This window comes from Chlamydotis macqueenii, chromosome 1 (assembly GCF_036417535.1).
Source record: "Chlamydotis macqueenii isolate bChlMac1 chromosome 1, bChlMac1.mat, whole genome shotgun sequence".
In the NCBI taxonomy this organism is placed as follows: Eukaryota; Metazoa; Chordata; class Aves; order Otidiformes; family Otididae; genus Chlamydotis; species Chlamydotis macqueenii.
In genome coordinates, this window is record NC_141556.1 from 211,735,830 (window position 1) to 211,750,897 (window position 15,068).

The following is a 15,068-nucleotide window of genomic DNA, read 5'->3' on the forward strand; positions in this document are numbered from 1 at the left end:
TAAAGATGTTTGTGGCTGTTGATTCTTCCTTCCTAGGCACATCATGTGCTTCCTCATGACCCAACCTCTCGTAATCACATGAACCCAAAAACTGGTGATTTTTAAAAATGATAATTAAGGTAAAGCTCATAAAACAAGGAAATGTCCACAGCCGGGGCAGGATGGTAGGAATCATATCCCCTCTCTTGGTGTCCTTTGTGTAAATCAAGGTCTGTACCAGAAAATGGAGGAGCGCTGACAATACCCCACATCACCCCACTCATCCACATGGGCCATATCCAGCCCACGTTGTTCGTGCACCTCTCAAACCTTCACCACCTTCAAAGGGACCCTGAATAAAATCAGATATTTTAAGGACCACATCTAAGCATAGTCCTTTCCTTCGGTAGGCCGTGGGAGCTAAGCCCTCTGCCAGGCAGCATAGCTCTGCACTGGGGAGCAGCTCAAGGCAGTCCCTCACCCCGTGCACCCCTCCTGTAGATGCCAGGGTGCTCGTGAAGAGCCCACCTCGCAAAAAAAAAGCCCCCTCCAGCCCATGGGATGGGGAGCGACACCTGCAGAATTCTGTGTAATATAATTTGCAGCATTTAGCACGTTATCGTTGTGGCTGTTCCCCTTCCTGTGGGCTCCCAGCTGCATCTGGCGTGGGGAGAGCAGAGCAACCACAGCTCCCAGTGCCAGGGCTGATGGCTGACATTTATTTTGCCAGTTTGCTTCAAACACCGTAAACCTCTGAGTCTGTTCCTCGGGTGGTTTGGGCAGGGGCCATCGTCAGCACTGCCTGGAAGAATCAATGATAACCTTTTCTGCTTTCCGGTACGTTTTCTATGTACCAGAGAGCAGAAGATGCTGAAAAACAAATGAAGCTTGGATTCTCTACGGGTCTACCTGGCATTATTCCTGATATTTAAAAAATCCAAACCAGTTCCCCATTGGTTCTATTAGCCTTTCTATCCTGGCATTTAAACAGAGATGGGATTGGCATGGTTGGTATCTGCAGGCGCGTGCTGTGATGCTCTCAGTGGTTTCTCTGAAGGGCAGGATACCCAAGGCACTGTGTCCAAAGCGCCTGAGCTCCTCTGAGCTGCTGGAAGGCATTTCAGCACTGCGATTGCCGGTAATGCCACCCCACAGATTATCTTGCAGCAGGGAGTGAAGGGTATTTGGGTCCTGGGAGTGCGGCTGGGCTGTAGCGTAGGAGCAAGGTTGCTCTAAGCCTCAAGACTAGTGCTTCTTGGAGTCATCTTAAGCTAGACTGATATTTTGATGTTATGTCTCCTGGATAACCAATGGGATTTGAGTATTGAGCCAATGAACTGAGCTGAGTCTGTGCACTTCTTACAGGGGTGTCCTGTGCAGCATCCCAGAGCACACCGAGGGGGAGAGGTGTCGTGTCCATCTGTGTCACCCTGTACCTGACAGTGGTTTCTTGCCCCTAACGACTTGAGTGATTGGGTTCATGCTTCCTCTCTTCTTGGTTTCAGGCATGGAAGAAACGCTGGTTTGTCCTGCGCAGCGGTCGGATGAGTGGCGACCCCGACGTCCTAGAGTACTACAAAAACGACCACTCCAAGAAACCTTTGCGTGTGATCAACCTCAATTTTTGCGAGCAAGTGGACGCGGGCCTGACCTTCAATAAGAAGGAGCTGCAAGACAGCTACATCTTTGACATCAAGACCAGTGACAGGACCTTCTACCTGGTGGCTGAGACCGAGGACGACATGAACAAGTGGGTCCGCAGCATCTGCCAGATCTGTGGCTTCAACCAATCTGAGGAGAACACAGGTACCGTGAGAGCCATGTCTGTGGCCAAGAGCATGTCCTGTCCTGTTCTCTCCTCCCAAAGGGACCCGGGTCCTGTTTCAGATCAGACCTGTGGGAGGGAGGTGCAGCCTGCCACAAAGCTGGGAGGGCTGGATTGGGAAATTGGATGGACGTGTGGGAAACCTCCATGAGGCTTTCCTACCTTTGGCATCTGAATCAGAGCAGGCTTTTTTCCCTGTGAGCCACCTAATTCATTTTTCCCCCTGTAACTGTAGACCTTTGAGTCTCTTATGAGAAGTTGATGGGGTCTGGGGACTTTTTTTAGCTGCAGCCTTTGTCCTCATCCATCACCAAAGTCCTTTTGAGAGTTGTGGGAACCAGCAGTGGAAATCCCCCTCATTCAGAGGTTTTAATCCCTTGGTAGGGTGGGGGAGCTTTACTGGGACCGTGTCCCTCTCCACTGTGGTTGTCCCCACTGCTGACAGGCTCTCATGTGAAGGACAGATGCATCCTGCATCTCTGTCTCCTTCTGGGACCTGCTGGGAAATCTCTGGGAGGGGAGAGGAAAACACCAGGTGGTTTTGCACAGCAGCAGGACCTGTTCTACCGGTCGTGCTCCACCATCCAAACTCACTTGCACTTTGGCAAACCTCTGCAGTGAGCACCAGTGAGCTGCCTCTGCTTCCCTAGCACTACGAGGGCTCATATAAATCCCAAGTGAGATGGGATGGAGGGTGAGCATGAGATGCAGTGCTGTGGTCGCCTGCCAGTCCCATTATACCTGGTAGAACCTTTGGGCATCTTTGCTTTATCTCATCCATGGTCCAGCCTCATCCAGGGGACTTCAGTCCCGTGCTCTGTCTGCATGAAACTCCCCATAACAACGTCCAGCTTAAATCTGTTTTGGTCCCTTGTGGAGGAGCTGCCATCCACAGGAGGTGGAACCCTGCCAAGAGCTTGTCAGGCAGGACAGCAAACAAAGCATCACAGTGGCACGGATGCGATCTTCACCGACTGACGCATGAAACGGGACATCACCTTGGCAATGGGTGTACAAGTGGTAGAAGGGATCCTTGATAACGCTGCCAGCACAGCCTTTCATGGAAAGGTCAGGCTAAATAAATTACATCCCGTTCCGATGTCAGCAGCGCGTTCCTCAAGGTTCAGCGAAAGCGTTCAGGCCTCTTTTTTAAGAGCTGTTTTGTTGCAGGATTTTCCATTTTTTGTGCGTTCAGCTGGGGGAACTGTTTTTTCTTCCCATTTAGTAAAATGGGCTTTCAGCCCAGCGGCAGCAGGATCGATACTGGACTTCAGTGAAATATAAATCCAGGCAGCAAAAGGAAAAACAATCTCCCGCTTGCAAGTACATCTGTCCCAAAGGGCACGTAGGGCTCATCAGGCTGCAGAGATCTGAGTGCTATTCCCTGCAGGATCATGGAGTGACATCAGCAAAACAGGACAAAAATCCCTGTTTGTAACAAAATCACAGCTTCTTAATGCTGTAGGGAAAGTACCCACTTGAAACAGTACCCAGTTGCCAAAGCGTCATTTTCTGAGTCAACCGAGAAAAAGCCTGCAACGGCAAGCGCAGCAGATGTGTCCAGATGCTGCAGAAAAGAGGGAGCATGAATTATTCAGGGCTGGTGCTTTGCTTTGGTGCTCGCCGAAGCAGTGACCCCATGCTCACCTTTCTTTCACCATCCCCAATAACTAAGGGCAAATAAATCATCGATTGCCCAACATAGATAACGTTCGTTTGAAGGACCCGTGGCTCGAGGTTGGGTGGAGAAGTTGAGGGATCACTGCAGCGTGATGTGTGTTGGGAGTCCTGCCCATCTTGGCGCACATAAGCCCATCAACCATCCTCCATGATGAGTCAACTGGAGGGAGAAAGAAAACAGTCGTAGCGGTATTTGTAACTGCTGTGCTCCCTCTCCGTCACCTCCTTGAAGTCATGGGTTGATGGATGGGAGAGGATGAGGAGTTTGCATGAGATTAAGAGAGTTCCTGGGTAGAAATAGAGCTTGGGACATCTGGCATTTCTTTCTTAGACCTTCAGCCCCTCATCCTCAAGCTTCTCTGTGCCTCATTGTGGCCTCTGCCTTGGAGAATGAATGAGTTGGTAATTGGATGCACCAAAAAGGGGAGGAACAGGTAACCATCATGGGCAGGAATAGCTCTGTGCTATTTGTAGCAATTAATTAACTAAACCTCCCTCTCCCAGCAGACAGGCAGCGTGGTGGAACGAGATCAAAAACTGCCAGGGAAGCCGCTGTGCGCATTTTTCTGGTTGTACTCGTTCCTGGGTGCGTGTCCCAAAAGCCTTGCTGGGTCTGGCCTCAGAGCCAGGCTGTTCCTGACTGGGTTATATTTGCATCCCGGCCGTGGAAGTGCTCCATCACCAGCAAAGGCGTTTACTACAGCTGCCATCACATGCTGAACTACCTCCTGCTTGAAGGGACACCCTGCATCAGCTGAGCCACAGCCACTGGTCACGAGGTTGCTTTTAACCCACCAGTGGTCAAGGAAAAAACTCATTGGCTTTTGGAGCAGTTTGGGTAAAAGCCTGTTTCACCAGCTTCCCATGACCGTAGGGAAAAGATGGGTTTTCGACCGCTTTTTAGCAGGATTTAGTGAGCAAACGGACAACCTGGAAGCAGCGGCATGCGGTGGTGCAAGCTGACTCTGCACCGGTGCAGGACTGTGCTTGGGTGCTGCCCGCACTCCCAAAAGGCAAAAAAAATTAAAAGGCAAAACAAATTTATACCCTTGGATGCTTCTTTCTGTTTGCAGCTTGACTGGAGAGTGTAGATTTTCTGTCGCTTGGTTTTCACATTAGTCCTCCGTGTCCTGTCTAGACTGGAGGACCTCAAGGATGAAGAAATGCGTTGGAGTTTAAGGCCGTTTAACGTCGTGCTACGGGTAGCTGCTGGTTTAGCTGATCGCCGGCTGCGTTAGACATGTGGTTGATCGAAAGGAAGCTCATTTTAGCCTCAGGGACCTAAATGTCAGCGAAGCGGCGGGTACTGCCGGCTGCCCCGGCACCGCCGCGGTGGCTTCGTTCCCTGCCCCGACCTGAAAATAATTACAGAGCAGCGCGATTGCATCTGCCGAGAGAAGGGAAATTAAATCCACTCTAAGGTGTTTACTCAGACTGCGGCAAAGCTCTTTGTTTCTGTTAACACCTATTTACTTTGAGAGCTAATTACTATTTTTGAACAAGCAAAGCCTGACAGGATCCCAGCTCCTCCGCAGGTCCGAGGAAGGTGATGGTGTTTGAGGAAAGGAGATTTGCTCGCGGCTCAGGGTGGCTTTTGCTCCGCAATTTGCACTGCTGCCACCTCAGCTGGCTCGAATGCGATGAGGGGAGACTTGCCGGGGACCCTGAGGCCGCGGGAGAAGTACGGACGCGTGGGTATTTTGAACCATCTGCATTTTCCCTGCCCCAGTGGGCAGGCGGCCAGGGCTCAGCTGTGAACTGGATTTTCTCATACGCTTTGTTTGTTGGAGTTTTTAAAAAAAAGCCAAATCCTACTAAACGTATTTTGTGTGCCGTTAACCCTTTCCAGAGCTGATGCTTCAGCCAAAACCCTGCCTTGTGGATTGGATTCCCAGTGTGACAGAGGAGCAGCTACAGCAGTGTGTGATTTAATTTATCATAGAATCACAGAATGGTTTGGGTTGGGAGGGACCCTTAAAGGTCATCCAGTCCAACCCCCCTGCAAGGAGCAGGGACATCTCCAACCACATCAGGTTGCTCAGAGCCCCGGCCAACCTGGCCTGGAATGTTTCCAGGGATGGGGCATCCACCGCCTCTCTGGGCAATCTGGGCCACTGTTCTACCACGCTCAGTTTAAAAAATGTTTTCCTAATACCTAATCTGAATCTACCTCCCTCTATTTTGAAACCATGACCCTTTGTGCTGTCACAACAGGCCCTGCTGAAGAGTTTCTCCCCATCTTTGCTGTAGGCCACCTTTAGGTGCTGGAAGACCACGTAAACCAATGTGTGTCCTTGCAGTGAGCGTGTCCTTGCAGTGGTCCTATGCACAGGTTAGTTATTTTGGAGGGGCTGATACTTTTATTAACTCTATCCCAATTTACTCTGCCACCCCCAGCACCTCCCTGGAGCTACTCTTCCACCTCCTCCATGGGGCAGGGTCTCTCTCAGGGACTTGGATAAAATACCCAAGGGGAGTTTAAGAGCTTATTCATGCACCGCATTAATGCTCCTGCGCTAGAGGTTTAACCCAGCCATGCAAGTAGGGAAGGGAGTATTTGTGGGTAAGTGTCCTTGCTCTGAGCTGAAGGCTCCCGTCACTCGGAGAGGGTGAGCAGGGCGTGGGAAAGGGATGGCACTGGGCTCCTGCCCTGATGGGTTGTGTCTGGCAGCAGTGGCCTCTCCCACCCAGCCCAGGCATGTCATCTTCTTTTTTTTTTTTTTTCATCTGGAACTTTCTTTCTTTTATTTATTTCTCTGCTTTCTGCCAGGGGGCTGCACCAGGGCGGTCCCGGGCTCCGGCTCACTCCTTGCTTCATCTCCAAGGCTCGGCGCTGTCGTTTCGCATCGCGGCTGAGATCGATCCCCAGGAATCCCAAAGCTTTTACTGTCTCGCCTGACTGAGTGCAAGTCAGGGCCGAGCATTAATGTTTAATGGAGAGCTGAGTGTCTCTCCTTCCTCCTTCAACTCAGCGGCACTCACTCCAGCAGAGTTTGCCGAATCAGCCTCCCGACATGAGTCACTTTCCACTCACATTGATGAGAGCTTCTATGCCCCACGTGCATGGTCTCCACTGAGGGTCTGTTTGGCTTGACGCTGCCCCAGAACCTCCAGCGGTTGTCCTCTTCTAGCCCATGAGAGGAAATGAATTCCTTTAGTACCCACTTCACAGAATCACAGAATTATCAAGATTGGAAAAGACCTAAAAGATCATCCAGTCCAACCATCACCAATACTTCTCAGCTAAATCATATCCCTCAACACAACATCCAAACGTTTCTTGAACACCCCCATGGTCGGTGACTCCACCACCTTCCTGGGCAGTGCATTCCAGTGCCTGACTACCCTTTCCGAGAAGTAATATTTCCTAATGTCCAGCCTGAATCTCCCCTGGCGCAGCTTGAAACCATTGCCTCTAGTTCTATCACTGTCTACACGAGAGAAAAGGCCGACCCCTAGCTCACTACAACCTCCCTTCAGGAAGTTATAGAGAGCTATAAGGTCTCCCCTGAGCCTCCTCTTCTCCAGACTGAACAATCCCAGCTCCCTCAGCCACTCCTCATAAGGCCTGTGCTCCAGACCCCTCACCAGCTTCGTAGCCCTCCTCTGAACGCGTTCCAGGGCCTCAATGTCTTTCTTGCAGTGAGGGGCCCAAAACTGAACACAGTACTCGAGGTGCGGCCTCACCAGTGCCGAGTACAGGGGGACAATTACCTCCCTGTTCCTGCTAGTAACACTGTTTTTGATGCAGCACTTGGCTTGCTTTGGTTGGGGGTCCCATATGGGTCGTTGGCTGGTTGTTCCCCAACCTGCTGCCTGCTCGTATGGGTCGCCTGCAAGTCGGTGCTCTCAGCCCATATGGCTGCTCTTGCTCCCTCCTCGCTTCTCCCCCAAAAACATGTTGGTTCCAGCATCATGCCTCTCATCCCATTGGTTCTTTGCAGCCAAGTCTGCATGAATGTATGACATAAAAACATAGGTTTGCACGTTGTACACCACCCACCTCCCCCAAATACTCCAGAATCACTGATGTTCACCATCCTCACACACAGGAGCAGGGCACTGGGGAGCCCAAGCCACTTGGTGGCCCTGGGGCAACCCCCACTTTCCCACTGCTGCTTCCTCTCCTGTGGCCAGACAGATCAAAGCAGAGGGGAAACAACTAATGATCACTGCAAGGCCAGGTGCTTCCTTGCTACTGTGCCCGGCACACGCCTCCTTCCTTCCCTGCTCATGCCCTGGAGGAGTTGCAAACCCTACCCTGTGCCAGGGAGCGTGCCCAGGGCTGAGGAACGGGAGCAAGGAGGGAGATGTGGGGGTGTCCTTGTGTCCCTGAAAGCACCCAGCCCCTGATGCGCTCTGTTTCGGTGTCTGCAGGCAGCGCTGCCACCTAAGGGCAGCCGAGCAGATGGCCCCTTGCAGAGCCTTGTGCCCTCAAGCTGGGCCAGGACTTGACTCTTCAGCTTCTGTTGACACAAGTCGATTGGTCTTGACTTTGTCTTTAAGCTCTGGTATGGATTGTACTTGGATATCAGCTCACGTGGAGACCAATCTCTCCCCCGTCAGACAGTATGACACTCTATGACAAGTGATGAGCAAGTTTACCATTGAGTTAAGCTTGAGCCATTGGGTGGATGGGGCAGATCTGGATGGGTTCTCTCCATGTATCCCACCTTCCCATGCCTCTTTCACCTACCCAAAGATCTAATGTTCCCTGCCCTATTTGAGACTTGGAAGCGGCTTGCGTTGGGACAGCGGTGTGGAGTCCTTGAGTCTTGAGCCCTTTCCTCTTGCTCAGCATCCTACCATCTGTAGCCTTTTCCTCAGTATTCCCATAAATACTTTCTGCACTCAGCATCATGGAGTTTCTTCTCTTAAAAAACCATATGCCACATGTAGACCCACTGGTTGCACATCTCAAGGCCATTTGGATCAGTCCCACCCATGATTCTCTGCCATGTACTGAGTTTTCCTAACAAGGGAAACAACTGTGGCTGTAGATTCACTCTTGCAGGACAAATGCAGATGTCATGTCTCAGCCCCAGGCTTGACCCAGACTCGCTGGGGGATGGGGGACATCTGGTGACCCCAACTCACTTTGCATCAGCCTCATGGTTGAACTTCAGGTGCATGTGAACACCTCTTTGCCTGAGTCTCAGTTCCTCCCTTAGTCATCCTGCCTCTTTAAATTTGTTCCAAACTTCCCTGACCCTGGTTTTCCAGCTCCACAAACAACAAGTTATTTTAAGATCTGACACTGTTCAGCTTTTAGTTCAGTGTAAACAATACTGGAGATGGAGTGGTCTTGGCACAAAGGAGCAGCTTGAGAGCCGTTAAGTGCCTGCTGCCTTTTTTCCCCTGCTTTTTTCCCTTTTTCCCTCTGGAGATTATCTAGTTCAGGTGCTGATGAGCCTGCTGAAGAGCGGAGAGACACTGACAACCCAGAATTTCCTTCCTAGAAGACAGAAACAGGGAGAGGTTGTTGCTGATCTCTACCAGCTGGTCAGGGTCTCCTTGCTGTGATTCCCCTGGCATTTTGGAGAGGGAACTCATGCTGTCAAGAGCGAGTCATGTGCTGGTGGTTATAATCTCTCTGTTTTTGAGGAGAAGATAGTAAATTGTGTCTAAAACAAGGTGAATCATTTGCACCCTGCAAGTGCCCTTTTCTTTCCCTTGGCTCTCCAGGGAACCAGGACTGATGGGCTCAGGTGAACACATCCACTTTGTAGACTCCTAAAATCTCCTGAGATGAATCCCACCTGTCTCAGGGTTGCTGTCAAGACCTTTGAGATATTTAGATCTTCAAATGGTGTCATTTGTCTTCATTTCATTTACACCAGATGCGGATCAACCCTTGCTATTCTTCCATACCTTATTCTTCTTGCTGTACTCCGTCATGTTGAGTTACCAGAAGCATTGCAGGACCAGAGTCAACATTCACTCTTATGATGGTCACTGTTAATATCAAAAGCAGTTTTCTAGCCCATCTAGGTGCCAAGAAAAGGACTGAAACAGAGATACAGAGGGCTTTAGAAACCAGAAAACAAGATAAAAGGCGTTAAGGTATCTACATGATTAGAAAGCCAACCTTCTGGCGTCAGGGGCTTTGATGCACTTGAACATCTGAAGTTTGCAAAGCCGGATCCACATTTTCTTCAGAGTTTGGGATCTAAGAGTTTAGAAATTTTGAGGATTTTGTTATTTAGATGTTTTATTGTGTCTGTGGACATTTTGGAGAGGTGGGGCTGGAAAAATCCAGAAAATGTGTCAACCTTGTGTTTGCAAACCCATTATTCTGCCATCCCAGAGAGACCCCTGGGAGATACGTGTTGGTTGAGCCCCCTTTAATGATACCCAGCATTGATGAAAACTGGCAGAGGACGGGGCCGTTTGTGGGAGCGTCAGGTTTAGAGGCAAAGAATGCTCTTATCTTGCTGCGAATAATAAAACCGTCAACCGGCAAAAAAAGAGAAAATTTATGCTCAGCTTTCAAAAAAGATCAACAGCCAAATACTCCAGTTCTTCGTGACTGTTTCCCAAGCAGGCGCCTAGCACAAGGGTATCTGACTGGCCTCTTCTGAAGATAAATATGGAGCTGAAGGACTGGGGCCTTTGGGGAAAATCCTGCCCTTTGCTGGCCAAAGTCCCACTGGATTTGCTGAGCTGCGGCTGGGATTTGAGCTGGGAGAGAAGGAAGAAATATGAAGTTCAAGCGGTTTGGAGGTTTTTTTTTAGAGCAAAAAGCATTGCCCAGCCTTTCCAGCACATGTTTCCCAGCAGAGATTGGCAAGCTGCGTTCGTACTTCACAGCCCGGCCTGGGGCTGTCTCCTGGGCCAGGTACCCAGAATCAGAAACCCATTTAAAATAATTCTTCATTTTATAATTGGCTTTTATCGCTACGAGCCCTGTGCACGTCAGGTCAGCCCCATTAGTTTAATGGGCGCTGAGGAATTTTTAGGATGACTTACTGACCGTGGAAAAATGAGCGTGGCAGACGGTATCAGCATCACATCAAAAAAGCAAAACCACGCAAAGCCTCTGGAAATAAAACCAGCTGATGGCCTTGGAGCGAAGCAACCGGCCGAGCGGCACTGTCTGAGCAAAACCGAGGGAGGGAGGGAGACATTTTGGGTGTCGGCCAGCTGGGAGGAAATTTGCAGTCAGATTCGCCTGCATTTTTATTTCCCAGAGGGGTCCTGGGATTGTTTTAGCCTATGTGCCCCAGCCGTGCTGCATTGGGGTTCGTGGAGCTGGATCCCATGTCTGCAAAGCTGCTGGGCCGTCGGGACGGGATGTGGATCTGCAGACAACACCCAACACATAGGGGCCAGGCTGGGAAACACGATGGACGCAGAACCCCAAAACGTGCGAGCGAGCAAGTTGGAGGACAAGGGAGAAAATCACAGTGACCTTCACGGTGGATAATTTCAGGCAGTTTTTCACAGCGTAACTCTTTTTCTCCCCCAAACCAATATATCTCACCTTTTCTTCCCTGCATATATTTCACATTGTTCCCTCCAAACCTTTGATAGGGGCCGTGGTTTGTACGGCCTGAGCGCTGCTTTGTAAAACCTGATGAGGGCCAGGACAGATTTAGACTCTCATTTCCCGGATCCCAATGCCCATTTATTTACTGGTTTGTATCGCTTTATATTTCCAATTAAAACCGAGCCTGAGCAAAGGGAAAGCTTTCTAAAGCCCTTAAAGCCTCTGAGTGAAGGCACACGGAGCAGGAAGGAGCCGTGAAGCTGTCGATTGATGTGAACTTTCCATGACACCTCTCAGGGTTTGTTTCCAGCCTGATTTTTATTTATGAATGCAGTAGCATTTATTACTGATTTTATCTGTAAAGATAACACTTCTTCCCTAGATGGTTTCTAGGCTTCAGTTATAATTACTGCCTGCTTCTCAAACATACTTCTGCATTATTTAGTGCGGTACAACATCAGAACTGTAATGGTTGGCGATTTATTACTTGGACTGTGGGGTTACACCTGATCCAGTGATGCTCGTGTCCACATATGCGCCCTGGCCACGTTCTGGCTTCCTCCAGGAAGGCTGAGAACATCTCTCAGGGTCACTCATGGTGTAGATGTAGCCAAGAAACTGGTCTTCCGCTATGCTGGATGCTGCACAAGCACTGAGCATAGAGGCAGCCTCTTTTAAAAGGGATTCATCATCGAGGTACAGCGTAGACATGTTGGTGCATCTTTTCTTCTGCCTGCAGCCATTTGCTGCAAGAGGCAGCTCCATGATGGTACTTGCTCCCTTCAACCTGAGAATGGTCTTAAAAGGGACACTTGGCCATGGCTCCTGAAAAACTTGATGAAAATTGACTGTCCAGAAAAACGAGATGTCGTTTATCTCTCCTGTTCTCCCCTTGCTCTCAGCCTGCTTCTTCTCTCTCTAGGGGTCAAACCTAGGAGGGAGTTACAGTTTCCAGTAAGCATTCAAGGAGCAGCTTAACTGTTGGTCCATGCTTTTGATCACTTTATGTCACAAAGGATGAAGCAAATACTTATAGCTAAGCATGGCAGTTAGACTTGATGATCTTGGAGGTCTTTTCCAACCTTAAAGATTCTGTGATTCTATGAGAAAACACCTCAACTTGAGTCTCTGTCCTTGGAGATGCTCAAAACCCAACTGGACACAGTCCTAAGCTGCTGTAGCTGCCCCTGTTTTGAGGGGGACACTGTTCTGGTCCTGCGTTGGACCAGACCATCTCTAGAGGTCCTTTCCAACCCAAATATTCTGTGATTCTGTGATTTTTATGACCTCACACTGCAGGGAAATACCAGGCTTCAGAGTAGTGTGAGGAGTTGAGATACTTCAGCAATCCCAGCAGGTAAAACTGGAGTTGTTCCCTGTTAGCATCACCAGGAAGGTGGGAGGGCAAAGCATGAGATGAGACATTGTCTCATCTGAGTCCGTGGCATAGCGTATTGTCTGATACCTCTTGGCTCTGGGCAAGGCCAGACTCTTGTTTTCTTACCCTTTTTACTCTATGTGATGTCCCTCATAGTCTTCCAGCTGCTCCATGGCAGGGTCGTGGTGAAGCTCTGGCACGTCGCATCCCATACTGGGGATTCAGCTTCCTTTCATTCTTACTGGGTCGTTGTCACATGCCAAGGCATGTGTCTGGCTCATTTGCACATTTGATTGATTGTCACCCTTTATATCTGTTTATTAGGATGGAAAATGACATTTCACCTCAAAAATTTTGTCATCCGTTCTTTCAGCTCCACATGACCAAGTCCCATCCCGGCCAACACAACTGCTCCTTGCCAATTTTTTGTGTGATTGCCTTCCATCATTTTACTGCTAAATACATAAACTGCCCCTCTTCTTGTATGCCATCGCTGGAGTTGAGTGACTCATTGCATTTGTTGTTTTTTTTTTCATACTGACAACGAATCCTGTTTTTGAAGTGTTGGGCAGGCGTCTGGGAACTCAGGCACTTGCAAAGACTTCATCACGTGTAAAAGCGTAGTGAATGGCTATTGCACTGCCCCGTGGCTCCATCCTCACCTTTATCTCACGGCAGATCACCTGCCCCGCCAAGCACCACCTTGTTTGACATTGCTATCCGTGTTAACCATTCCCTCGAGCCTGCATATGCTTTGCACAGGCTCAACCTTGATACCTAAAGCCTTTATGATGGTAATTATTTCTGCTGGCTTGCCATAACAGTTCACATTGCTCTCAAATGAGTCGTGATGAAGTCTTTCAAATACCCACTTGAAATCCATAAATTCTGTGATGCATCTTTTTGCCAGTTGATGGTTACTTTGATGATTAGTGTTAGGGTCAAAACCTGGTCAACACATGATCTTCCAGGTGAAAATGCTGCCTTCCTTTCTTGAGATTTGCCCTAAAATATTCCTGATGGAGTAGAAGACTTTGTCTTTCCTGGAGAGCACTGTGGTGTCTCTTCAGTCTTTAATTTAAAAAAAAAAAAAATCTCAATCTCAGTTTCTTGACTCCCATGACTTTTCCTCATTCCATGAGTCTAAAATATTTGTGATTTTCACTTGAAGCTTATTCATGCTTTTATAGTTTTATTACACGTTTTAGGTTTTAAATACCATTTTATCTGTTCTTTGGCATCAGCATAACTCCTTCTGAGGGTCTGAGATCCTGCTGGCTTTTCTGTGGTGCTCCTGAAACTCACTTCCACTGCTTCTGGTACCTTTAAGAAGAAGTCAGAGTACAGACTTGCAAATGCTTTGAATTTCTTTGGCATGTTCCCGGAAGGACCACCCTGTTCCATGCCTGTCGCTAGTATTTTTACACAGATAAGTCTGTGATGTCCTAGCCCTGGACAACCAGTGCTTCTTGCAGTAAAAAAAAAAAAATCATCAACATATCTCAGTAATGAGAACAGATGCTACTGTCTGGTGTCTCCTTGTGCAATTTGAAGGAAAGACCAACCCTGTCTTCACAGACCTGTATGACACAGAGCGGTTTGTTTTACAGATAAAGTGGCTTAAAGAATTAATACTGCTATGAGCGCAAGAATGGCCACAGTTGTGTTAGATAAGTCAAAATATTTGTTTTAATAATGTTTATAAATGATGAAGTGAGGCACAAATCAGTTTGCCCTGTGGGTGCATTGCTGCATGAGTGATCCCTGTGAAGTTCTCAGCTGTCTTCAAAGCATTTGGAAATGAAAAGCTGGAGCAGGCTGGCTTCTGATCCAGTCTGGTCCTGGTAATTCCGGGATTCCTGTGGTCGTACCCAAAATCCATTATATCATGGCTTGTTCCTCGCAGCATCTGCAGAGAGAAATGGCTCCAGTGCGCTGCGTATTTGTCACCAAACCACTTTTCATCCCATGGCTGAAGGACTCTGAGACAGTGATGAGAGGGTCACTTTGTGTTGGATCTCATCCAGATCTGTTTCGGCAGCCAAATGGGCCAAGTTCAGACATAGGTCATCTAGGTAATTTAAAAAAAAAAATCCCATTCCTGTGAGGAAGGAAGAGTTCTCAGAAGTGGCACCTATGGAGTCTGAGCAAGCTGATGCTGGGGGAATGCTGAGTGGGTGACGAGCCCATCACAAACTGCGCTTCAGTGGTGGTAAAAATTCAGCATGTTCATTTTGGCTCTCACTGGTATTCATTTTCATCTGCTTTCAGCATTGATTTTGATTCGCACCTTTTCATTCTGAATTTGAATGAATTTCAGAAAAAAGAAAGTCAAGAGTTTCACTCAGAATCGTGCTTTCACATCTCAAAAGCGCGTAATGATGGTCTTCGGTCAAAGGAGGGCAACCCACTCCCAAAAAAATTATCCATTCTGCTGAGGATGAATTGAAACACCTTGACCTTCTCCCCTTTTACTTAAAATTCACTTTTATCCTCTAAAGATTTCTTGTAATTTCTGGCTGCAAGCGATCCCTTGGCAAGCTCCTATTTTGATTAAATGGCATTTTCCAGCTGGAGGATGTCAGAACATTTTCAGCTGGCCCTAAGCCAAGCGTGAAGCATGGGCAATAGACCGGGCGAGAGGATGCGGATTTTGGTCTGGGTGCCGGTACCATCTGTGACGTATGCAAGGATGGGCAGAGCCGCAAGGGTGATAA

The 15,068-nt window shown here is 48.7% G+C and overlaps 1 protein-coding gene across 1 annotated transcript in view; it reads left to right on the forward strand.

Moving 5' to 3' along the window:
* The window catches only part of GAB2 (GRB2 associated binding protein 2), a 92,563-nt gene that overhangs the window by 52,397 nt on the left and 25,098 nt on the right, over positions 1–15,068 (forward strand). The window contains exon 2 of the mRNA XM_086739713.1: positions 1,485–1,785. Coding sequence (XP_086595839.1) covers positions 1,485–1,785 — 301 coding nt within the window. The remainder of the gene's footprint in view (positions 1–1,484; positions 1,786–15,068) is intronic.